The sequence below is a fragment of the Labrus bergylta genome, chromosome 1, assembly GCF_963930695.1.
Source record: "Labrus bergylta chromosome 1, fLabBer1.1, whole genome shotgun sequence".
In the NCBI taxonomy this organism is placed as follows: Eukaryota; Metazoa; Chordata; class Actinopteri; order Labriformes; family Labridae; genus Labrus; species Labrus bergylta.
In genome coordinates, this window is record NC_089195.1 from 7711434 (window position 1) to 7737630 (window position 26197).

The 26197-nt window shown below is 40.7% G+C and overlaps 1 protein-coding gene across 1 annotated transcript; it reads right to left on the reverse strand.

Moving 5' to 3' along the window:
* Positions 1–12526: 12526 nt before the first annotated feature.
* slc25a10b (solute carrier family 25 member 10b) lies at positions 12527–26059 on the reverse strand. Its single transcript, XM_020654168.3, has 11 exons — positions 25472–26059; positions 19721–19840; positions 19302–19416; positions 19100–19148; positions 18622–18663; positions 18481–18524; positions 18324–18394; positions 16245–16337; positions 16080–16157; positions 15916–15972; positions 12527–14418 (listed from the first exon to the last, which is right to left on the reverse strand). The coding sequence occupies exons 1-11, from the start codon at positions 25559–25561 to the stop codon at positions 14317–14319; spliced, it is 861 nt and encodes a 286-aa protein (XP_020509824.1). The 5' UTR covers positions 25562–26059; the 3' UTR covers positions 12527–14316.
* Positions 26060–26197: the final 138 nt, after the last annotated feature.

A 26197-nucleotide genomic window follows, 5' to 3' on the forward strand; every position in this document is an offset into this window, starting at 1 on the left:
GCGCTTCTTTCTATATTTTCTGTTAAGCGGGTCGTGATACACAAGAGGACTTCCTGTGACGGGTTTCAAAATAAAACGGCTTTTTATCCGTAGAGGAAGCAAAGCAAAAATGGTGTTGTTTTTATTTTTTTATTTATTGATAACACTTTCATTTCCCGGACGAAAAAAAAAAAGACAGTTGCATTGACAATTTTAGATTCATGAAAAATAGAAATGTAAAGTTACAATAGCCTATGTAGAATTACATTACAATGTTTACATTAAAATAGCTAAGTTAATTAAAAATGGACTTAACCTATTTTTGTTGAGTACTTAGGCCTATATTACTACAAATATTTCCAACAGTTATCAAAGCCAGAGAAATCCGTCATTTTATAGTTGTAACGGGACGTGTCTTGTCGTGGCAGCCGCAATGAAGGGCACGACATGTTTAGCATTGCCGTGGAAACACCGGGTGTTACATCAAATACAGCTGCATAAGGAGGTGGGAGCTGCCACGGAAAACTGCCGTACTGTTGCTGTATGTGTCTGCTGTGATCAAAACGTCATGCAAATTATACTTGGATACATCGCCAGTTAACATATTCTCTTCCACGAGTCTGTTTCGCCCGTTTGTCTTCACTAGGGTCCATGCAGAGTTTGTTGTCATGTGGGGAGGGGGGGTGCAACGAGAATTCCCATGATTCCCCACTAGCCTCAACATCAGCTTTTGTTAATGGCAATGGCAGCAGAATCATACTTACATTGCCTTTAATTTATTTTGAGCCATGTAAATAGAATTAACTGCAGTTTTAATATATTTTTTTTAGGCATGAGAGCAGATTTTTAGTATCATTAACTCCTCTGGTTTACAGTTGTAGATCCACGAGTATCATCCACTATATTTCAGTGCTCATTGGCAGTATGAAGGAAACAGGAGGCTGGAGAACAGAAGAGGTGGAACGCATATCACTATCATGTAATCCTGGATCTCATCAGAAGACAAATGAGGAAGATTAAAGATAGAGGGCTAAATTAATTGTGGAATCAGTAGTTTCTTTGTAAAAAAAAAAAAAATGAAATACAGACTTATACATCAGACTGTCTGACTTGTTTTATTTAATCTAATTAAGTTTTTTTAAATAAAGTAGCATTACTGCAACTTATTTTGAAAAGGGATTATTTCAACTTCTGGTGAGATCACACCTGAATATGGATGACTTTACACTTACTGATCTCAGTTGGTGCTCCTGACTCATTGAAGGCAGTGTTGGATTCCTCGCAGCCCAAATGACTTCGAGATGTGATCAGTGCAGGCTCTTATTTCAGATATAGCTCTGTGTTTAAGAAATGTAGTGCTTCATCAGGATCAAGGACACCATGGTGTGTGTAGGAGGAGAAGTACGGAGGTATAGGAGGAGGAGGGTCAGGGGTCAGTGAAAGGTAGCCCTCAGGGAGGTGTGGGCTGCAATTACCAACAGGTCAGCAGGGTCAGGAAAACAGTAACCAGCAGAGCAATACAAAAAAGGATACAAGAGTGTACAGGGTTCATGGAGCACCTTTCTGCTGTATGAACTAGAGATGGGAACAAGTTACTTATTCCAAGTACAAGTCAAGTTTCTTTAAGTAATGGCAAGTACAGTTCAAGTCTCTTTTTAATTTAAATAAAAATATATTTCAAAAATATATTCATATGAATATAGAGGGGGGGGCTAAAATGGATATGGACTAAAGTTACTCGGGGTAACAGGAAAATACTGCTACCATTATCAGGCATAATAACTGTAAGAGAGCCTCTCAAGCATGCTGTCATGGAAACTCAATAGATTGTTAACATTATGAGGACAATTAGGGCGCCTTTGGCCAAGTGGTTAGTTTGCTAGCCACATTTCTTGAAGTGTACGGCCTTTCCTGCATGAAAATCCCCCTCCCCCCTCTCTCTCTCAATGATTTCCATCTCTATCCACTGTCCTATCAGAATAAAGGCATATAAAACACACAAAAAAACACAAAAAAAAACTATTACGAGATGCCTTCCAAAAAATAAACATTAGAAATGACTTGTAATTGAATATTTGACCCAATATTGTGAATTAAGGATTTAAAAAAAACATTTAGTGAGATTTGTGCTGAAATGAAAGTAATGTAAAAAATCTTTAAATGTAAGTTTGAACAAGACTGCAACAATGATGGAGTCTGTTGCTCTTTGTGAAATAAAAAGAGATCACTTTTTATTGCTATGAATCACAACATTTTGTTCCTCCTACTCAAGGTCTTATATCTTTACTTTTACACTTTATTGTTGAGTCATGCTGCACAAACAGGATCCTATAGACATGCACTAATAGAGAGATGTGACAGGCTGCACATGAAAGAGCGCTTGATCTGTTGGGGGTTTGGTGCCTACCTCAAGGGCACCTCGACAGTGCACAGGAAGTAACCTGGCACCTCTCCAGCTACCAGACCAATTCCAGACTTGGTCCGCACCAGGACTTGACCCGGTGACCCTCCTGTTCCCAACCCAAGTCCTTGCAGACTGAGCTACATTCTTTTGGTGGTTACAGCAGAGACACAAGTGTTGACTCACAACTTTTTGCTTTATCTGCATAACTTTGTTGAAGATCCTACCAGACAGGCCAAGTTTTATTTTGTTACTTTAAATAATTGACATTGCTTAATAAACAAAATGTCTTGTGCTGTATATTTAATACATTTATATGACTAAGAGAAAGTTCAATGTTATGTTGTAGTTCTGAATGAAATCACTGTGAACATTGTAGATTTACTTCAATTTCAAGCTGGTAAGTATTCTGATACTTCCGACAGTATCTAACACTAACATATTATATAAAAATAACTCAACATGTGATGTTTTATTTTGTCTCTTAGTAATACATATGTATGTCGCTTTATCATTCATATTTTAGAAACTTTCTCTTCTGATAATTAACAAACATTCCTGTCCCTTGTGAATTTCCATTTCTACATCATCTGCATTAATAACACACACTGTGTTCCATCATCATTATAAAGTTTCTCCATAATTAGCAGCATCATCTGATCATCAGTGATTTGAGTTTCATTGAAGTCTTAATGATGCCAGATGAAAGGTTGAGTCTGAAACGTAAGACACACAGGTCAATGATGCAACACATGATTATGCATGAGAAAGAAGCCACAGGTGGTATTTGAACCTGGGCCGCCCACTTGAAGGACGCTAGTCACTGTACACTGGGGCAAGGAACTAACCGCTAAGCTACCTGCTCCCCAAGGGAAAAACATTCAAATCCAGACATGACCATATTTGACAACACCACCCTAAATGTGGACAGTATTCATTCAGTTCACATTCAGTAGACTTGTATGTATTGATTTAGACATTAAAGGCAGAATGTGCGACATGTTACACATAAAAACAGTAGAAATCCAGTTTATCCTCTGTAAATATCTCTCTGAGTCATGACTGTCTACAATGAGTGTTGTCAGAGCTGTACATCGTGTTTACATTAAAATCGAATCAAGTTTATTTGTATAGCACATTTAAAAACAGCTTCATCTGACCAAAGTGCTTTACAGGCAATGCGTAAAAGCAAGAAATAAAAAATGTATCTATAGGCCTACATATGCACATACATACATATATATATATACATGTACACATATATACACATAATACACACACACAAACATATATATATATGCATATACAGATATACATGCAGCATACATAAATATTGACAGGACAGCCGGCTCATCCCCTTGCCTATAACACTGTTCGAGTGAGGGACTAGAGAAAAGGAGAATAACATGCTGTACTCACTAATTATTTGAATTCATATTTCATAGTAAGCTTTTTTAGATCGCCGCCATTCCGTGTCAATTAACATGCAATGTGAAGCTACACGCTAACTAAAGAGCGCTACCATTAGCCTGCTAACACAACAATGCAGCTGGAGACAAGGACAATTTTCTCCACATGCTTGCACTTAATTATGTTGCATTCCAATTTAATAACTTCTTTGTGAAAACGGGAGGGGAGAGGGGTTGGAGGTGTATCGCTGGAGGAGAGCGGGGGCTTCAGAATAGCGAAGATGTCACCAAACAGCAGTTTGTTTTAGTTTCATGCTGGTGCTAAAGGGCGACCTCTACAGGATCTAAAAGTCAAACGTTCTTCCTTTGAAATTATTAGAAAAGTATTTTATGAGTAAATACATTCACTGAAAGTTGGGTCATTTTCACATCTGGTTTCATGCAGGTAGGGGAGTGGGCCATTAGAAAAAACACATATTTAATCCAATGTCTGCATATTTATGGACCAACAGGTTGTTATTCACTAACTCAACAAATATTTTTCTCAGTTGTCTTTTTCAACATGTTTGAAAATTCTCATTTGAAATACTGCCACCTAAGTTATATTAAATCCATCTGTACCAACCAGTCATCAACATCATCATCATCATTTCATCATAATCAGGCTCACAACAACATTTTCTTTCTTCTCTTTCCAGCCTCACTCAAGATGACACTACAAGCACATAAAAGCCCTTTTTACTTCTCCATTGGTTTAGTTTCCCAGAATAATCTGTCAGTGACTTTAGCATCAACTCTTTTTTCCCCTTAACTGACAACGGTTTTAGTATGTGTCAGTAAAACCAGAACAGAACAGATGTGGTTTCTTCTTTTGGATCTATGAGGAAAAATGATGAGTCATGAACAGGAGGGAAGAGAATGGTGGAGGTCTTTCCTTTATTCAATAGCGCTAATAACCTTGAGTACTATGCATATTTTGGACACATCTTTCCCTTTAGTTTTCTTGCTTTTGCCTCTCCATTGCACCTGCTGTCAGTTTAATTTCTACTTAAACAGATGGGATTGATTCATAATCACTTGTGCTTCCTAAATGGACAGATTAAGATCCCTGAAGTTTAACGGACTTGGTGTTATACTGTGATGATTCAGTGTTCCTTGAATATTTTTTAGAGCAGTGTGGCTTGTGCAGCTGCACATGATTGGAGACAGTCCAGGTACTAGTAATAAATGGATACATTAAAAATTAATTATGGGCACTTCACATAATCACATACTCCAGGTGAAAGTGGACACATAAGCACACAACACAAAGCAGGGATGATAAACACTGATTTCAAAGTCTGCAGATTTTCTTAAAAGCATTATGAGTGAATCTTAACTGAAAACACTGATAATCACCGGAGACCGTTTTCTACCTGTTAAATCACTCACACCTGTTTGAAAATGGATGTTGTGAAGGGTAGTGCAGGAGTGGGTGAGCAGGCGAAAACAGCTCAAAAAACATGACTCAAAGTCAGATTCAAATGATGCTCTGATCTGCCAACATCAATTCTGGATATAAAAATAAATAATCCTGAGCAAATCCTCTTTCTGGCATGAAATGGTGTTTTTGAACTTTTGTCCAAGCTATCAACAAGCAGGAATTAACACTGTGCCAACAAATTCTGTTTGCCTTGAATGTGAAGACGCAGAATACGAAACAAAACATGAATGAGGATCATCATATGCATGTATGCAAATGATCCGCGCTTGTCTTTTCCAGCTGGCGTATGTTGTCTCCCATCTCCTCACACTTCCCAAGAAATACGGTGTCAGTGGCTCTTTACTCTGAGACAATGTTACAACAATCTGAACGTGCACATCTCCCAAAACACACCTCGAAGTTCAAAGTCAATTTTCAGCACTTTTCACAGACAAAAGGAACAAAGTGCTTTACATGAACATCATATGATATAACAAAATAAAAGCATGAACGTGGTGGATACACACACACTCAAAAGCATGCAGGACTGACAACGCAATAAGCAGGTATGAAAAACAGCAAAGAAACAGACAAACAAAAACTACATTCAGGGCCTGAGCTGACAAGTACAGGTGAATCAGTTCTGTCAAATATCCCGGGCCCAGTTTTTTAAAATGAATCTGATCGGATTAAAGCTTCTGACTCGTATCAAATCTTCAAAAAGGTTGTTTGAAAGAAAATGAGGGTTACAAAGTCAGATCACAGCAGTAGTTCTATATGGTTTATTTGTTCCCGCGTACACCCCCGATGTGTGTCGTTCCAATCTGTTGATTGGGTCACTTTGATAAGAAACAAAATCAGGATTATCCTATTCACAGAAAAGGACTTGATCCAGGCTGCACTTCAGGAGCAAAATGTCCTCAAAGCTCTAGATAAGTCAAACAAAAATAAGAATTGAACAATGTGTAAGGTCTTTTACCTGCTCTTTTATAAAGTGTCAGGAGATTACAGACATGTGTTATGAATTGATGTTGATACTTAAGACATTTTGAGATATTCTGTGCCTGAGTTACTGTGTCATACACTGACATAGCAGAGAAAAGAACCATAAGGGTTGGAAGAAAAAAAAAAAACGTTTTGTGCTAAGACGATAATCAGAAAAACAGAATCAATATCATCAATATCATATCATGGAGAGTCCTCTCCAGAACTCTACTTCTGTGATTTTATGTATTTCTAGAGAATCCTTCCTCTTCCATGGCCACCAGGATAAAAGTCTACAAAAGTACGGTCAGCTTCATGCTTTTTTTTTTTTTTTTTTTTTTTTATGTGGCTGGGTCAATAATACTGAAGTTAGATATTCTCCATCATCAAAGCATCGTAGAGTTAGTAGAAAGAGAGAAACATCATCATAAAGTTCATTTACAGATACCCATCACTTTAATTCCTCTTACAACAGGAGCGTTGTTGAACTTAGATTGCTTCCAGGCCTCCGTATCCCCTCACACAACCAAAAGCATGTGTGCACATATATTACACAACCACAAAGAGATTCCCCTTTCTCGTCTTTTTTTACTGATCCCTCTAATCCCTTATGATGCTGTCTATCAATCACACCTACAACACACTAATTCCCCACCGACCCTCTCACACACACACACCATGCACACAAGCTGAGGTTAATGTGTCACACACAAGAGAAGACAGGTAATTACAGCACGCAGAGACGATTTGTCTTCAAGCCTTTCACAGTTTTGATTTGGTGACAGGAGAGCAATCAGAGTGTGAGGCCGGGTCAAGAGGGATTATCTCCCTGGTCATAAAGCACACAGCCTGATGTTTATCTGAACCCCACTCATCAGAGGTGACACACAACTCCTGCCTGTATATGTATACATACATACACACGCACACGCACACGCACACGCACACACACACACACACACACACACACACACACACACACACACACATCAGAACACATATTCAGCTCACACTTCATCACAAACTATATTAGGGCGCCCTTTTTTTAAGACTGATGTCTCTGCCAACAACAGGGCTGTAAATTGGGTGTACAACGGCAAGAAAATTCTCTTTCTGACACACACACACACTAACACACACATTACATTTCTGCTCAGAGGGATATGTGAATGATCATTACTCTCTGACTGACTGTGAATCAAACATGGAGCTGCTGCGGAATTCAGATGTTTCTTTGTGCTGTGTGTGTGTGCGTGTGTGTGTGTGTGTGTGTATGTGTGTGTGTGTGTGTGTGTGTGTGAGAGCAAAAGAAACAACTCAGTTACACACTCTTCTCCCGCACATCTCATATTCTTTTCTTACAATAAATAGCTCTGACACAACTCCATATTTCAGTCATCTCTGTGTCTGTAATTTTGTTTTTCATCTCTACATGTAAAGCTCTCTAAGCTCTGATAAAGGGCTCACGTAAAGGTAGCATGTTATTTCAATGTTGTTTTTTTCAGCCATGCAGAACCCACGGTCGCTGCAATGAGGACCGTAGCCTCTGTAAATAGGGCGCACGACATATGCGCTATGGCTTTCTGTTGCCTCGCAATTTGTTTTTTCTTCTTCAAAATGTGCACATATTGTTGATTTAGTCATAGTCCTCCGAGATGTTTGGACATTTTCAGAGTCTATATCCGTGCTGCATCCCCATTTTTTCACTTTATTTGTTCTTTGTGCTACTTTGAAAGTTATTGTATATGTTTCTGCAAGAAAGACTGCAGACGATGTCCTCTTGCTGCATTGTGGGCTGACTGCAAGAGTATATTAAAGAACATATAGTCCGTTTTCCGGTTTCTGTTGCAGCTTCATTCTGTTCAAAAGATTGACTTTTAATTAACGTCTTCAAATAGACGTTGAAACAACTTCAATTTATAAAGTTATATTTTGGTCCTTTTTGACTTTATTAGATAAAGCTACAGCTGTAGAGAGACAGGAAATGTTGGGAGGAGAGAGTGGAAGATGACATATAGGAAAGGGGCAGAGGTTGGTTATGAACCCACGGCCGCTGCAATGAGGACTACAGCCTCTGAACATGGGGGCGTGTGACATCACCGCTAGGCTATTAGCACCCTGAAACAACTTCACTTTTAATACAGTTTTGAACACCTTTAAGCTACATCTTCCTGATGACAGCACAAAGCTGAATTTCTAATTTTTTTAAATGAAAATAAAATACCTTGTGACAACACCTATGCATAGCCTGATTTCCCCAAATGTTGTAAAAAGCTTTTTGGGAAATGTTTTTCAAACTATTTTGTGCATCCCCATTTAGAAACTTACATACAACGTGTCAAAATTAAAAGACAAACTTGCTTTTTAAGCACGTTGACGTTAAAGCCGTATTTGAAAAATGGCTGAAGTTAGGGCTTAGATGTTCAGACCTGAATTCAATCTGTTTCAAATGACTGTTCTTTTATTGTCTAAATCCACTATCTAAATTCAAATGCTCACTGGGACTACTTGTGCTAAATTCCATTGCTTGCGAACATGCTATTGCTAACATGCTCCTGTTCTGCAAATAAAAAATGTTGACCCTCTTTTACCTCTTCAATCATGCTCTTTAATCCTGAAGGTTTTTCTGATGTTAGCCGTGAAGGCTTTATCTTTCAATGTTTGTCTCCAAATCCATTGAGCAGGACTTACAGGAGACTCTTTCCTGCCAGCCTCCTTAAAACATCTACAAGTCAGAATGTGGTGATGTGTCACTCTAAAGAAAGTTGACACAAGGAATTGTGGGTCATTTTTTCTTCTCTCCTTTTGTGAAGGATGGTCCAGTGTGTCCTGCGTGCTAAAGGAAACAATGAAGCTCCTTCCCTCATCATTTGCAGCTCTTATCATGGCTGACATTTCTGATGGTTTCACTCAGTTTGGAACCTTCCAAACCAGAAAGGACTTTCCGATCATACACTGGGGCTGGCTCTGCTCATTTTGGTTCCCCGGGGATTTCAAGGACTCCAATGCCAGTACTGCTCTGTGACCAAAAGGAAAAGTAACAAAAAGCTTAATAGTTTATACATCATTTCATAATAGGCCTGAACTATATAACTTCACAAAATGATTTCCAGCTATGGAGATAAAGCATTCTTTTCAGGTACACAGCTCTGTTCATTTTTTCCCTCTTCATTTTGCATCACAATAACACAGACCTAAATAATTGATTGGGCATTTCCATTTAGATGAGTCTACTTCAATGTGTAAGGACTGAGGGGGCTTAGGTGCAGGTTTTATGTGGGCTTACCTCAGAGCTCTGTAAAGGTGCGTGTGTGTCTGTGTCTGTGTGTCTGTCTGTGTGTGTGTGTGTGTGTGTGTGTGTGTGTGTGTGTGTGTGTGTGTGTGTGTGGAGGGGGGGCGTATAAACCGCAGTCAGGGGAATGACATGTACAGTAACTCACATTGGTCTTTGTTTAGCTTTCACCTTTTCTTCATTTTCATGTTTTTCTCTCCTACTCATGTCACACGTTTTTCTTTTCATGTCTCAAACTGAAGTACGCTCTGAAGTACGTCCTCATCCTCTTTGTGTCCACCACAAGTGACCAAAGTGTTTGAAATGAAGCAGAGAAAGACAACTAAACTGTGCAAACACAAAGACTTACATTTACAAAAAGAAAGTGGAAACTAGCGATGGGACCGGTGTGATCTAATATGGGTATCGATATTGGTCTAATTTACATATCGCACTGATCCACATCTCCGTTCAAGACAGATCGTTTAAACATTCTCAGCTCACACAGTCTCACGTTAAGGACATTCAAGCTGAAGTGTCCACAAATCATCTGCATCAAGACGTGTAGAAGAGATAAAACAGCTCCTTTGATAAAAAGTACAATTCTTGCACTTCACTTTAAAATATTTAATTTGAAAAACCTTACAGTCGTGACTTACTGTGTGTATGTGAAGCCAGCACAAAGTTCAGATACAGTTTTTTGGTATCATGTAAATTGTATGCATTTTTGTTTATTTTTTGATCTTTGAATTTATTCATTCTAGTTGTAAGACGCTCTCGTTGAAAAATAAAGTGAATACGGAAGAGAAAAATCCAGCATTTCATCGAGGGTCTGCTTGAGGCTGGCCCTGGAAGTCACATACTCACCACATTCAAAAAAGCAGTTTTTACAGTAGAAATTAACATGTTTACAGCTTGGTAAAAAATATGAACGGAGGGAGCCTGAGTGACGTCACCCATCTGTTACTGCAGGGGGCTCTGAAGGGTCATCGGCCACAGCCACCATGCTGGAAATGCTGTCTCTACTCGCTAAACTTTGGATAACACATACCGTGCATAAAATCAAAACGGAGGCAGTGTGTGCCCATGAGGACAATAACTCACTAAACCTATTTAGTTTTTTATACCAGGCTGTAAACATGTTAATTCATGCTGTAAAAACTGGCTTTTATGTGACTTTCTGTGTTTCTGGAGCCAGCCTCAAGTGGACACTCAAGGAACTGCAGGATTTTGCTCTTCCACATTGGCTTCATTTTTTAAACACTGCAGGTTGCTGCTTGAGATAGACATACAAACTGAGTTATAGCTAACATGCTCTCACTATTTTCATTTACCTCATTTGTTGTCTAAATATTAAACAACGTAAACACAGATTGTACAACTCCTAACATCATACAGGCCTAAAATGTACTTTAAAAACATATTCATGTTTTTTTTCTGAATTTTTCATATTACCATATTGATTGCAGAAAGAACATATATTATAATGTCAGCTGTCACGGTGAGTTTGGTGTTGTTTTCTGTGCTGTAACCACCTGCATATCTTCTGTACATCTACGGCTTCAACAGGCTTATAGTGCACGCAGCTTCACCCTCTGGGATTTGTCCTCAGATCAAGGACGTCTTTTAATATATCGGTTCATATACAAACCCGTCCTCAAACCTTACATCAGTATTTAATTTAACAGAATGACAGTCTCCCAGCATGCACTGTGCAACCCTGCCATCCACACTTAAGTGATGTTCAGATGTAGTGATGAATGTGTGACTCAGTTCCTCTGCTGAGATGAACACTACTGTCCATTCCTTTATTAACACGATCCATCACATGCAAAGCTGTAATGACTGTAACCACTCACCTCAATCAGCTCATGTATGTAATTCTTGAGCGTTGTGTCTCGGCATGCTCTCAAGCTCATTTTCACAGTCAGCAGAGGTTTGAGTAGTGTGTGTGTGTGTGTGTGTGTGTGTGTGTGTGTGTGTGTGTGTGTGCTATAGAGTCATAGGTCTACGCAGTAATACTTCTTCATTATTCAAATTTTCTCTGATTATAGGAGGAACCATCTACTCATCAACGCTCATTAACAATCAAGCAATAGGGGAGACCGGGGACAATCGTAACACTCTCTCACATCTTCTCTCTCACAGATAACGTCTTATTTGAGCACTATAAAAGACCAAAATGAGACGTATGTCCATTGACTCAAGTCTCAAAGACCATTCTGAGATGTAAAAATGGTTTGTCTCCTCATGAGCTGAGCTGTTTGAGCCCTGAGAGAGATCTCTTATTTTCTCACAGTTGCCTCTTTCCACGAGGAACAATTAGACTACAGCAAGCTCTCAAATTAGTCTTAAAATGAAGGTTCAGCCTACTGTCCACGATCTGTCTTATAATGTCTCAGCTGTTAAAAAGACAAGACAATTATCAGACGACTCCAAGCATTTCAAGACCGATGCAGAGCTGGCTAAACACTGAAGCTTCAGTGACATGGCAACCTGTGTGCAGGGAATGCAGTGTTCATTTTAAACACTGCGTGTCAGAGCAGTGTGTCAGAGTTACATACTGTACTGCTCCTTTAACACTGTTTATTTACAACTCATTTCACACAACACAAGAACATGTCATACAGCAAGACTATTAATTAACTGTGCAAAAAGGATCTATCATAGAGACCTTGCCTGCGCAGGCAGACAGCATGTGTCAGAAACCGGGACGGTGTGGAGGTCTCCAGGTAGCAAAAGTGGGCTTTTCAAATTCAGGATAAGGGTGTATCCCGATTTCTTACATTTGGGATATAATGTTTACGTGCACAAACACATCAACTTTCACTGAAAAAAACCTCCATCATTACTGGGATACTCAAGTCCATGTTAACAAACTCTGTGTTTATGATGCAGAATCTAAACTGCCCTAAAGAGCCAGCAGCTGATTTATGCAAAGACTTGGAATTCTATGTTCATTCACTGCATGACATCCTGCATAAACAAATAAGGCCACAAAAAAAACAACAACATAAAACTCAGGTTTCCATTAGTATTTTAATTCCAAAATCATTAGTTAGTGATCTACAAAGTACAAATTCACAACACCCAGAACTGCACATCTCCAGTTTCATTTCTGTGCATTTGAACAAAGTTGGGGTTAGCATCAGTTACTGTGGCAGATGTAAAGTACCTCACATTATGGAGGAAGCTCAAACAGAAGAACATGCAGAGACACAGGTATAATCTGTGGATTATCTGAGTTAGTGGCTCTCTTTTTTCTTTTTTCATCCAAGAGGATGAAGTCGCAGAATGCCCAAGAGAAGAGCCATTCAAGTTGTTGGCATTAATATCACTGACAAGCAACTATACTGCCTCCTGCAGGACGCTTAGTGTAAGGCAACATGACTTAAAGCCTCTGTCAACAGAGCAGGCACTGAAGAGAAAATGCTTCTTTTTTTTTTTTTTCTTTTCTTTCTTTTTTTAAAATCAGTATACCGTTCACTTCTCATCAGACAAGTACCCTCAGCCAGAACCATTAACAGCTTAATTTCTAAACACGTGAGAACATTTCTACTTTTACCACATGTTTTAGTTTCCAGCATGTGTTTCTATGCAGCAGGTTAGTCAGCAGGAGTCCAGGGACTTTAATAAAGTGCCTTTTACAAACAGAGAAGCATCCTGAGTCAAAAAGTCAGTTAAAGCGGTGACGTTACAGACGACATGCTAAATGTACACTGGTACAGTACAGAAGATGTCTACAGGCGGTCTTTACTCGAACAGTTAGAACTTTAAGAGAATGAGAGGTAATGCAGAATTAGACACTGAGAACTAAAAAGAAATATACCTCCCATCAGAATTTGTACAGTAACTGCACTTCTATTACTGCTTCACATTTTCAACACAAACTCCTCCCTCCATCCTTTAACACAAGATGACGATTGGTCCTCTTCTCCTTCAGCATGAGGAGAAATCATGACATCAGATTGGAATGGGGGAAAAAACAAACATTGATTTCCAGTTCTTGATCATTTTGATGAGAAAAAATAATAATAATTATTCTGTTTAATCTCAGGGTAAGTTATTTGGTCATCACTGGTGGGAATGATTATAAATGCAAATGTTTCTCCAGTCATGTCTAAGTAATGGCTTTGGGAGATAGGATAGGTTGATAAGAATGGCACAGACGACAAGGCTACTCCGGGTTTGTTTGCATTTTTCACTTCCGCCGAATCATCAACTCTTGTCCCGACATATTATGACACACACAAAAGGCAGTAGATGACGAACAGGAAACACGTTCCGGAAAACAAACCACGGACATTTGTACTAAACTGCTGAGATCAAAACAAAAATCACAGAATCGGATTTAGAATTCCTTAAAGTCAACATTTAGACACCTTCAGGAAAAATGTACAATCTCATTAAATCTCAACCTGAGATGTCTTACACTGAACAGCTACTGATTTTTTGCGGTTTATTCTAAGAAACATTGCAGCACCTTTACGTTTAGTATCTCCTGCTCCTCGTGATAATCTATGCTGTTGGAGGAAATAGTCTTCTTTTTTCAGTATTTTCTCCGTCCGTCCGGTATTTGGTGCTCTTGCTCGTAATAATCTAAATCATTTCACTGCCAGCTGGGTGATAGGGGTAGAGCAAAAAAAAGATGGAAGACATGCACAAGCCAATCAGAAACTGTAAATGTCTCATTTTCCTCCTCTTCCTTATTGTTTGAGTAACTGCTAAGAGCCGAAGGCTGACGGGGAAGGAGAGCTGTGAGCGGCAGTGTCGGTGGGGGGGTTGAAGCTGCGCCGGTCACAGAGCGAGCTCAGGAGATGATGCGGATGCCGAAGTTTTTCTTGAGCTGCTCGAGGAAGATGAAGGTGAGGACCGTGTGAGGAACCAGGCGAATCCCTGCGGGGACGAGACCCTGTAACAAGATTTGGCACTAGTTTAGTCGGCTCCCGTTACAGTCTTCATTTGGTTATTGAGGTTGATTCAAAATAGAAGAGGCTTTTCATATCTCACATAGCACCAGCATGCTTTTGATTCTCAAGTATAACATTAGCTCGTTGTCATAAATCATGTTGGTGTGTTTCTGCATCTTTAATTCATTTAGCTTCGATAGTTCACTGAAACTCCATCACAAATGCTCCTTCAGTGCTGCCTCTGACTGGGCGGATCTATGCTGTACGTGTGTTTGATTGACTTTTTGACTGTTTTGATTGTCAGCAGAGGAACTGTGGCACATAGTAGATAAACCCGCACTGCTAACTGCAGCAAACATGTGGGCAGACAGACGTGTTGTGATCAATGGTGATTGTGAAGTGTGGACACGTTTTAGAGCTGCTCACATTACCACAGTTTACTGTTTGTTGTGGAGGTAAAGATGTATCATGCAAACTAATGTTAGCAGTGTGGTTGATAAGAGGTTCATATTGCAGACTGCATGGACGTAGCCTCTGTGATGCAAAGATTTCCAAAGGTGTGTTTTGAAGCCCATCTATGGCGGTCACCATATTCTAAGACCGTTAAGACTTGACCTAACTTTAGATCAATCTAGAGACCGAGAAAGAGGTGGAGATGAGGCGGACAGCAGCTGCATGTGCCTTCCTGTCAGCTCAACCACACCTTTAATTATGGATAACTCTTGACCTTACAGGACCTATATGAAAGATATCTATTGAATGAAATGATAAAGTGAGCTTACTATATGATCAGACATTAAGGAAACATGCTATGTTGAAGTGCTGGCTTCTCTGACAACAATGCAGCAGCCAGTATGTCCTGTTCTGCATGTTTCTAATAAGCTCCTCGAGCAGAAACGTGCTCAAACTAGGATCAATATTTGAGATGCTTGAAAAACATGGAGAGGTTAGAACACAGAAAGGTTTCGAGACCGATGCAGAGCTGGCTAAACACTGAAGCTTTAGTGTCTGCGACATGGCAACACGTGTGCAAATCGACACTTAGGAGGAGGGGGAGGGGGGAGACAGCTATCTCCAGTGTTTTAAATTTGGATTGCAGTACCCATTTTACACGCTAGATGTCAGAGTTACATAATGCGCCTTTAAAAAATGCAAACAGATGAGTTACATATATAAAAATAAATCCCCTCCTGTACGGTGTATACCAATAAAGAAATGAGCTATTCAGACTTCAGTTTTATGCAGATATCCATATACAGCATGACATTCTGGCTCCATTCGACGGTTACAATACCGTTGAATGGAGCCAGTATTTCATTAGTGCGTATAATGTTCTGCCTGCTTCTCCACATGGACTCTTTCTCTTTGCATACACCAAATACTACAAAAGTACTACAAATGGAGACCAGAACACTTTCCATGCTGAAAATCCAGACCCACATATCTATGTAGAATCAGTAATTAGAGTGTAACTTGTGAAGTGTAGGATATTTTTTTACCTTGTAAAATGCAAGCGGACCGAGCTTTGCAGTTTCTCGTAAGCAGTGTGTAACCCCCTAAAAACACAAACACTGGATTAGAGTGGAATGAACAAGGGGGATGTACAGAAACAGAGGGATTAAAAGCTGAAGGAGAAGATGAACAGGAAAGGGGGGGCACTCACCGTGTACTCTCCCTTGGAGCTCATGAGCCTCGTCTTCATGACGTCCAGAGGTTGACACAAGATTGTAGCACAGCCTCCCTGCAGAGGAGCGGACAGTCCGTTCATTAAAGAGGTCACACTTCACAATGACTCCTTCAGGCCACTCATGTTGAACTTTGTACTTACAGCGATGAAGCTGGAGAGGAAGTGTGTGAGCATGTTGTCTCCCATCACACCTGTTCCCAGAACCAGCTGCTTGGCCTGGTCGTAACACGCCAACTGAAAGTGGGAATTAAACAGGGGTGGGGGCGGCATTTTAGAAAAATGATTACATGAAGATAGTTGGTCTTCCATTTTGGAAGTCGTTTTTTTCCCCTCCAGAATCTGGCCTTAATTGGATTCATCAAAAAGGAAGCTCATAATAAATACAAAATAAAAATAAGGTGATTTATTCCAAGAACCAGATGTGAGAATGACTTCTGAATTACAAAAGACCTGAAACTTAAAGAGCTGCTCTCATTGGATGCTTTTCAGAGGATGTTAAATGACCCGGTGGCAGGCCACATCTGGCTGCAGATGTTCTGCCTGATATGTTTAGGATTGCTGTTTTACTTGTTATTTCACATCTTCTAATGTATCCATGTTACTTATATAATGTATTTATGGCTGCTCATTGTTCTTTAGATAACTGTGCTGCTGTCAGTTTTCTCCTGGTTAGATAAAAGGTTGAATAGGGGGGCCGGTGGCTGATTTCTAACTACGTTTCTATCTCTACAATAAAGGCAAAAAAAAGCCCATAAATAAATATGAATTACATTTATTAAATACTTTAATTGGCTTACTTTATTTTTGCTAAAACATGAAAATAAAGCACACAATATCAACCTGTTACAGCATTACTTTATAAATATTGATGTTTAGCTCCCCCTGGTGGTAGTTTAAAAAGACACTGTGGCAGGCAGGCAGAAATTCACCGCTGATTGTGTCATTTTCTTTTTTAACAATAGATATATGAAAGAAAATAAAAGGTAAACGAGAGCTTAAGAGAATAATCATAAGCATTGTGAAGATTTCTACAAAGCTGCATATTCAGCTGACAGAGAACGAACACGTCTAACGGTGGATTAAACTGAACGTGTTTTATTTAAAGATAAAGAAGGGTTCACGTCACTTCTTTACACAATGTATTGTGTTATTGTCAATCTGCACACACACACACACACACAAACAGTGTCCACAGTCATATTACAGGTTTAATTATGAAAAAGTAATGTAACAAACGCTGAATCACTAGAAAATGATCCAATGAAAGGTGTTGCCTTAAGTCCTTATAATGTGGCCTACATTCATATCAATATTTATTAGCTGTCAAAATGTGAATAAGTGATACGTGTAAAGTTCTTCATCTTTGGGTTTGCTGTACTGAACTCACTTTACAAAGATATGCGAGGCTGAGGTTTTATGGATTCATGCATTATGCACGAGTTAAATGGAACCATTCGATCAAGAAGCCAGTTCATCTAGGAGAATGATTCCTCGTTTATACATTCATGTTCATTTTATTTAACTCATTTTAACTCCATTGTGTGAGCACAGGACTTATAGATGAGTCTGTCATAAAGATGATGATGATGATGATGATAGATGGTTTCTGAATTAAACAAGAAAACCAAATATCTTCTTTATGAGACTCTGATGTCACAGATTGAATAAATGGCACTAAAAAAAAAAAGAGAAGAAGACAGACAATCCGAGGTGTACAAAAGCCCCTCTGGGCACGCCGCGCATGGTAGGAGTCGCTCGCTTGTAGGAGCACATGAACCCGCTCATAGTCACCTGTGTTCAGCAGGGTGAATAAGCCTTTGTTTTTCTTTCCTATGCGGTGTGTGTGAGTGAATCAGGTGAGAATCTGTTCATGGTTCCTCAACAGTAGGACACGTTGATTTTATTCAAACATGCATACTTTTGCGCAATTCTTAGTTTCTGTTTGTAAAATGAGTAATGCGCCACGAGGTGCGCTAGCTAAAAGTATGAGTGAATGCTGACGCTAACAACATAAGTTCTCTGAATGCTGAGTCTATCCTTTTGTACAAGGGGAAAACTGCTTCACCAGATTAGAATTAGAAGAGGAATACATGGGAAGAATTTTGTTCATGGATATTTTTCTTGCTTTTTCAGAACCACACACCATAAACGGTTGTTAACCTCCCTGCAAAACAAAACAAAAAAAACGTTCTATGAGAAACATTAGTGCGTGTGACTTGCCTGTCCCACAGTGACCAGCGCTCCTCTGCTGGACGCCATGGTGGCTCCTGAGAACAGTTTCCTCACTCCCTCTGTGGGGCCAGACGCAGGACAGAGGTCAGACATCCTTCAACCAATAGTTTCACTTCTTACATTTATCATATTGTTTTAGATTTACCTTCTCTGAACACTCTGTAGAGCCCATCGAGAGCATGTTTGTAGCTAAAAGAAAGGAAGAAAGACTCCAGTGTTCAGTGACAACAACAGATTTTAAAAGTCTACGGTAAACATTTCTAAACAGTAATATAAAAGCTCTCACTTTCTCCTCAGTTCTGCTGGTAGTTTCATGTCATTCTGCATCCTGGAAGACAAAAACAGTCCATATTACCACAGCTCAATAAGGATCATTTCAATTATGTTTACACCGTAAAACTTCTTTTAATAGCCCAGGCTTTTATTCACTCAGTCTAGAATCTGAATCTGTATAAGGAACACACTGTTTTTTAAGTCACAGGCATCGAAATGTAAAGATCTGCTCACATTTTGAACCACAATAATCACGTTCAAAGCAAGAAATAATTCACTTCCGGGAAACATTGAAAAAGGCCAATTTAAAAAAAACATTTGGTATAACTATGAAGAGTCTGTGTATTTCAGGGTTTGGGCTGAGGAGCTGTAACACAGCACAAATATAAATAAAAAAAACAACACAAAAAATAAATGTTTAAATTGAGATGGGCTTTTAGTTGAAGTTTTACGGTATACTTAATAATATCTGAGTTGGTGTGGCGTGTTACCTGACGTTCACCATGTCGGCCGGCGTGCCAACAAAACCACCAGTGAAACCTGTATGCACAGAAACTGTATTGGTACTCGACCCTGTATGAGTGACACTGCATGTGTGAATATGTGTGTGTATGTGTGTGTGTGCCAGAGAGCAGAGAGGGGGGGATGTGTGAGTGTGTGAGTGTGTGAGTGTGTGCTTGTGTGCGTTCCCACCTCCAAAGGCTCCCAGCAGCACCTTCTGGTAAAAAGGCATGGGGCCCTGGCTTTTGCTTCCCAACATGTCCCTCACTGTCTCATAAATAGCAAATCTGGTGAGAGAATAGGACATCTGAGAGGAGAGAAGAGGAGAGGAATTAGTCAATTAGAGGCGAGAGATTATTTTCTTCTGCTCTTCGCCCTACTCCGTGGCGAGCACAGCGTCCGACCTAAAAGGCCCTTCACAGACTTCTGATAAACCAATATTGACGACCCTGATACCTGGTAGACTTCAAAACAATTGTAAGCTCCCTGATAAATGACACATTTCTTAATTCAGCCTTACTTTAGGATCATTTTCCGCTTCAGAAGACTGTGATCTGTTAGCTGACTTTCTTTATTGGTTCGTTTGCACACGTCCTCACAGAAACACATACCTGTCTGCAAAGGGAGGCAGAGAGGCCGTTGTACAGAGCCAGCACACCATCGTTCTTCACTACATGAATGGCCATCCCCACCATCCTCTTCTTCACCTCCTGCTGGGTCTGCAGGTGAACCTGGAAGGACAGATGTGTGTTAGCGTTGTTTTAATACCAAACCTACTCACCTTAAAACAAGAATGAAACATATCGACACACACAGACGATGGTGAGGTCCAGCTGGGGTTGACACTTCATACAAAGTACTTTATCTTTTTGTTCCATCTCATCAGGTACCTTAGACACCACTTCTCATGTTAACACAGCTCGAAGGGTCAAAGGTCAGAATGGTTCCTCAAGCTGTTCAGTTTTGCATTTCAATAAAACTAGAGGACTGAACGAGAAAATATAAAAATAATGGCAAAAACATAATCAGCAGATGGCAACATGTCTTTGCATTTAGCATCTCAAATCAAAGGATCCTACAACTCCCATAGTTCAACTCAATGCTAATTGGAAATAGACCCTTGCTGCCTGGTTAGTACACCTTTTTAACAGCTAATTGTTTCTTTGTTCTCAAGATATAATTCCATACAGTTTTTAAAAGGTCACATATGATCCTCCTTTTCAACAAGTTTAAAAAAAAGTATCAGAGCTCCCCAAAGCATGTCCATGGAGTTTCGTTATGAATCCATTTGATCATGCCTATAAACCCCTCTATTTCAGCCCTGCTCAGAACAGGCTGTTTCTGTGTCTGTACCTTTAAATGTAAATGAGCTGTGTCTGACCACGCCCCCTCTCTGGAAGGGCTTTGGTGTCTCGGACTTTCTCGCTCCATGCCCTATTGTTTACGGTGAGAAGGCAGACTCAGAGGGCAGAACAAACATCTAGATGTGGGAGTGTCACCCACCTGGGGGAGGGGTTACTGCCCTTTGTGATGTCATGAAGGGAAAATCTCCAAATAGCCTGTTAGAGCACACATTTTCTGAAAAGTGGAGCAGGCAAAAGAAAGAGAGGAAGGACTTTTCATATAATTGGGGGGTTTGTAGACAGACTAGGGACACATACCAGTGTTAGAAAAACTTGGTCAAGTGTATTTAGCTTAATATTTGGCCTATGAATTCCTTTATGTGTGTGAACTGTGTTTGTTGTTAGTCCTTGTCAGAGAAGCTCGTCAGCTCAACAATGTGGCCTTTGTTCTCTTCTCTAATCACTGTTTGAGTTGGAAGGCCACTCACCTCTTCACGACACCATGGGCTTTTTTCCCCCATCTTATCACTAGTCTGTATCAAGGGGCTGCAAGTTTGTGTGTGAAATCTGTTCAAAATATTATTTGACATTTAAGCACTAAAACAAAGTCACTATGAGGTTGATGGTAATGTCTTTAGTTTTGCAGGTTATTTGATTTTAAGCCAAACATATGCAAATCTACATTTTTAACCTCATAATTGGGCTGTAGGAAAGCTTAAGGGTAAAGTGAAAGATCAGAGTAAAAGTTGACCTGATTTCTCAGCAACCACAGTGCCCCCACTGGAGGGGGGGTGTTATTACAACGGAAATAATCAATCTCAGGATTTCCCTGAATCGATATTTAATTGGGAAAATAATAATTGCAATGCATTGATGAATCGATATTTTTAACCAGCTCTAGTGATGACATCGTAATCACGTTACCTTTACCTAGGTGTGTTCTTCAGTCATGTAATGTTGCTGCTTCATTCTCTTTTCTGCTCGAATGTATGTCCATTTTCACTTCCAAATACATGTAGAATTAATGTAAAGGCAAAAAGCTGTCATTATGATCTGGACATATCTGTATAAGTGAAGATTTTGGGATTTTGTGAAAACATTTCAGGACAACATTCAGATTTAACCTTTATAAAGTTAACAACATTATGTCACATGCTATATATTTTTGAACCAAGATTCACACGAAGAAAATCAGCTTACAGACAAAAATACCTTCCAGAAATACATCTGGATGTGTTCAGGAGTCACTTAAGTCTCTGCTGTTGTTCTGGTGCTCAGATAAAGTCACAAGGTGCAGGAGTCACATCGGGACACCGGCTGGTTAATATGCATAGAAACACTGTCAGCCGTACGTGCGTGCGCACACTGAAAGTTGATTCATGTTGGACTGAGATGTTTTTTTAGATGAATTTAGAAAATGTTGTTGAGCAACTCTGCTGCATCCGTGCAGGGCACCAACAGAGCAGCATATCTGATGGCTTCAAGGACCTCTGGTTTAACACAAAGAAACATTTAAAAAAAAAAAACTAAACAAAAACATGAGCAGACAATCTCTGTCTTGTGATAACAGGATTTCATCAAGCCCTGCTTCCCTGCTGAAGGTTACGTCTTCTCTCAAAAGTGACGCTTTAGTTCTTCATGTTGAGATATGTCTCCAACCGCAAGACCCTGCAGCGCACAGTGAAGGCTGCTGAACGGATTATCGGTGTCCCACTCCCCTCTCTTCTGGACCTCTACGGTACCCGCCTCACTCGCAAAGCAACCAGCATTGGCGCGTGACCCCCCCCCCCCCCCTAACTATTCAAAAGTACACTCAGTTTACTGCACATTGCACATATTGCTTAAGTTTACTTTTTCTTTAAATTTATTTGATTTGATTTACCATTTTGTACCTTTTGCACAATTTAGAATTTATTAATCTTATATTTACCTCATTTTATTTTATCTATTTTACCTTATTTTGGTTGTATTGCACCACGGGACGGAGACAAACGCAATTTCGATTCCACTGTATGTCTGGCATATTTTGAAATTGACAATAAAGTTGACTTTGAAGCTTCATGATACATTAACAGGAACCTTCCTTTCCTCTAAAAGTTGTTCATTACAGAGTCTGCCTCACTGACAGACAAAACAAACATTGATTTCAACTGTTTAATATGACCATGGGTCATTTTAGACCATAAAGTTTCAAATGACAGGAGCTGGAGAGTCGTCTTGTAATGATTACATCTTTTCATGTGATCATTGAACAGATCTCAGTCGTCCAAATGAATAAACCAGCTTAAATTCCCTGTGCCTGAGTGGGTGGGGCCATCTCTCTTCCCCCCACGTTCAGGTGAATGAAACATGTCTTAGCCTCCGAATGAAACAAACAAGCTAAAGAAGCTCCATCCCGTACTGTGTGAACACAGAGCTGAGAACAACAAGCCCAGAGGAAGTGTGACTTCACTCATGTACGCATATTTTACCTCTAATAGGACAGCTGGAGGGAGACAGGAAATAAGGATAAGAGAGCATGGGGATGATGTGCACCACTGAGCCACTGGTCAGAAAAAAACGATGAGAGACTTTGCATTTGGATCTGGGGTGCATGCTACATCGAATGAGCTAACCCTGTACTCCAAAGAAGCTCCTTCTAAGTCTAGCTCCTGCATGGTATAGGAAACATTTTGAAGTTTTTCTTCAGTGTCAAAGTAGTGCAGGGGTTGTTGTCTACCTCTAAAAAAAGGGGAACATGGCTATAAGGAACTGCTACGACTTTATTTAGCAGTTTGCAGTTTCCACATTGGATGGATGCAAGAGTCAGAACAGCAATTTCCCCAACAAGAAAGTGTCCCAGCAAGCTTCTCTCAAAGCCAAACAAAAACAAACCTGACTAGACATTCTGATAAAGAAATGACCTGTAAGAACCTTTGCTAACTGAACTGACATCGACCTAACTTACCATCGTTTTTCCTCTAATAAACAATACAATGAGTTTTAGATTCAAAGAAAATCTTGTAAAGTTTACTAAACCTTTTTTTCTTGTGATGATGGATATCTACATCATCACCCTTGCTAGTCGGCACCAGATAACTAGTCGGTTAAACTAATTACTTATTCTTCTAATTACGTAGGCCTATAACAAAGTTATAAATTAAATGTTGTGTCTGAGGTGTAACTTAGCCAACAGTCACTAGACGGGGCTGTAGCTCCAGGTAATGGTCCTGTTCTCCCCGCTTTGCCCGGATCTAAACCAGCATAGGGGTCTGATGGATTATCTGCAACGCAGGTAATCTGCACTATACCAGCATTACGTTGATATGACACAACAGATAAACATCGGCTATTGCCACATTATTTTCTGATGTGCTGTTGTCTGTCAACAGGGCTGATATCGGCCGGTGTTAAACTGACGGTGCATCCCCAGCCTGATTAGTCACCTTTACAACGACGTATAACTTGTAAGGATTGTGCGTTGGTGGAATTAGCAACACAGCTAAATGTATGGGTAGCGCCCCAAAAAAAAGCACCAAAATCCCCTGCAATATTCTTCTGTTGGTAGATCGCGTCGCATCTTTCAATGGGGGCAGTGTGACGGTGTGGGGCGGTATCTCTCTCACAGGCAAAACAGAACTTCTCATTATTGAAGGCGATCTCAATGCAGAGAGATATCGCTATGAGATTCTGGAGCCAGTGGCAGTCCCATATCTCCAGAATCTGGGACCTGACTCCATCCTCCAGGATGACAAAACTCTCCCCCGCAGAGCCAGGATCCTCACAAGAGTACCTCCAGAATTTGGGAGTGGAGAGGATGGAATGGCCTGCAGTGAGTCCAGACCTCAACCCAATTGAACACTTGCGGGATCAGCTGGGGTGTGCTGTATGCTAGAGTGGCCAACACAACCACGCTGGTTGACCTTCAACAACTCCTGGTTGAGGAATGGGATGCGACCCCTCAGCAAAATGTGACCAGCATGAGGAGGAGGTGCCAAGCTGTTGGTATGGATCTTCCACACGCTACTGAGGTCACTGACACTGTAAAATGAATAAAGTGTAAAAATGGCCAATACAGTATGTGTTGCTTTTTTCTCATTACTGTGGGAGAGTGCAATCATCCAATCCACCAAGCAACTCAAAACACAAGTCAATACCAACAATTACTGATCTAAAATAACATTTCCAAACTTTTTTTTTTTTGAGGAGTTTACTTCACATACCAAAACCAACTAAATCAGCAGAGTCTAATTCTGTCTCCTACTATGATTGTATATATCATCACCCGCAAACAGCATATTTAGGGCAGACTTGAAGCACTGGAGAGAGCTGTTTTATTCCAATGTGGTGATTGCTGGCCTCTGCTCCATAATTACATGTCGCGTCACATGACTTCCTGATGACCACTTAGTATTGCAGGGTCATGTGCTGCTCTCTTCCATGCAACCAACAGACAGGTACTAGCAAGGTGAGAGTTCTTTTGCACTGGGTGGATATGCACTGGTTAAGTTACCTGAGCAGCACAGTGAGGCAGAGATTAACAAGAATGAACAGGCATGAAACCCCTGACACAGAGAGAGAGAGAGAGAGAGAGAGAGAGAGAGAGAGAGAGAGAGACTGTATTCACAGTTTTTTCCATTCTGTGTAGCCTGCTGAAATGCATCCCACCATTACTTTTTGTATTTTCAAAACTGTTATGCTTTGTCCCTGGGACTATGCAATGTCCCTTGCCCCAGCCTGTGCCCTATATTTTCACAGCCTTGAACATCCTAATAGACATTTCAGCGATGCCACAGAAGACATGTGATAGCTCAAAGCATGGCGTGGCTACGAGAAGCTCGCTGCCGCTCTTGTAAGCAGGCCAGGATATTTAATATAGTCGAGGTATACAGTAATGTGATGACTCGTCAACGCAGCCTGTCGTCTGTGACTCCTGCTGGAAACAGCTGTAGCCTGCTGGTGCTCGGGCCTGCACTCCTCCACGCTACAGCGGAGGGATACACACTTCACTCTTTGCCCCCCACCTCGAGCCCCCCTCACCTTGAGAAGATCCAGAGGATGCGTGCAGCATGCGGCCCCGCACGACGCCAGCCCCCCGAAATACCACCGCGACATCCGTTTCTCGGTCATGGCTCTGGGCTCGGCAGTCTGAAGCAGCTACAGCGGTGACTTCCTTCCTCCCCGGTGCTTCTGACGAGCTATCCGCCTGTTCTGTCGGCTTCCTGGCCTGCAGGTTCACAGCTCCTAGTTGTTTGCGGTCTACAGGACGCGGTTAACCTTGTTAATCTTCAAACATTCCGATAAGTCACTGCACCGCTGACCGGGGGACTTTGGGCAGCATCGCGCACACTCACACCACATGATGTACGTGTATGCATGCACACGTCTCACTGTGTTTGTGTGTGTGTGTGTGTGTGTGTGTGTGTGTGTGTGTGTGTGCGCACTGGCTGCTGTGTCCGGGCCACGATGTGCGGCGCAATAGGAAGAAGCTGTAGACAGAGGAGAAGAGAGCAGCCAATTAGCACCGAAGACGGCGGAGCTGCCTACCCGCCCCGGGCTCCAAGATACAAAGGTCGACAGCGGGGTATGAGAAAGCCAAAGCTCCGGACAGCCTAAACTCCCACAGCCCACTTTCTCCACTACGAGCTGTCATGCGGGATTTAAAGTGATACACATCATCCCTGCAGCTGCAGAGAGCCCACGCTGTCACTGTCTCTTTAAGAGGACAATAGTCGACTTTCCCCCCAAAAAAAGCAAAACCGGCAG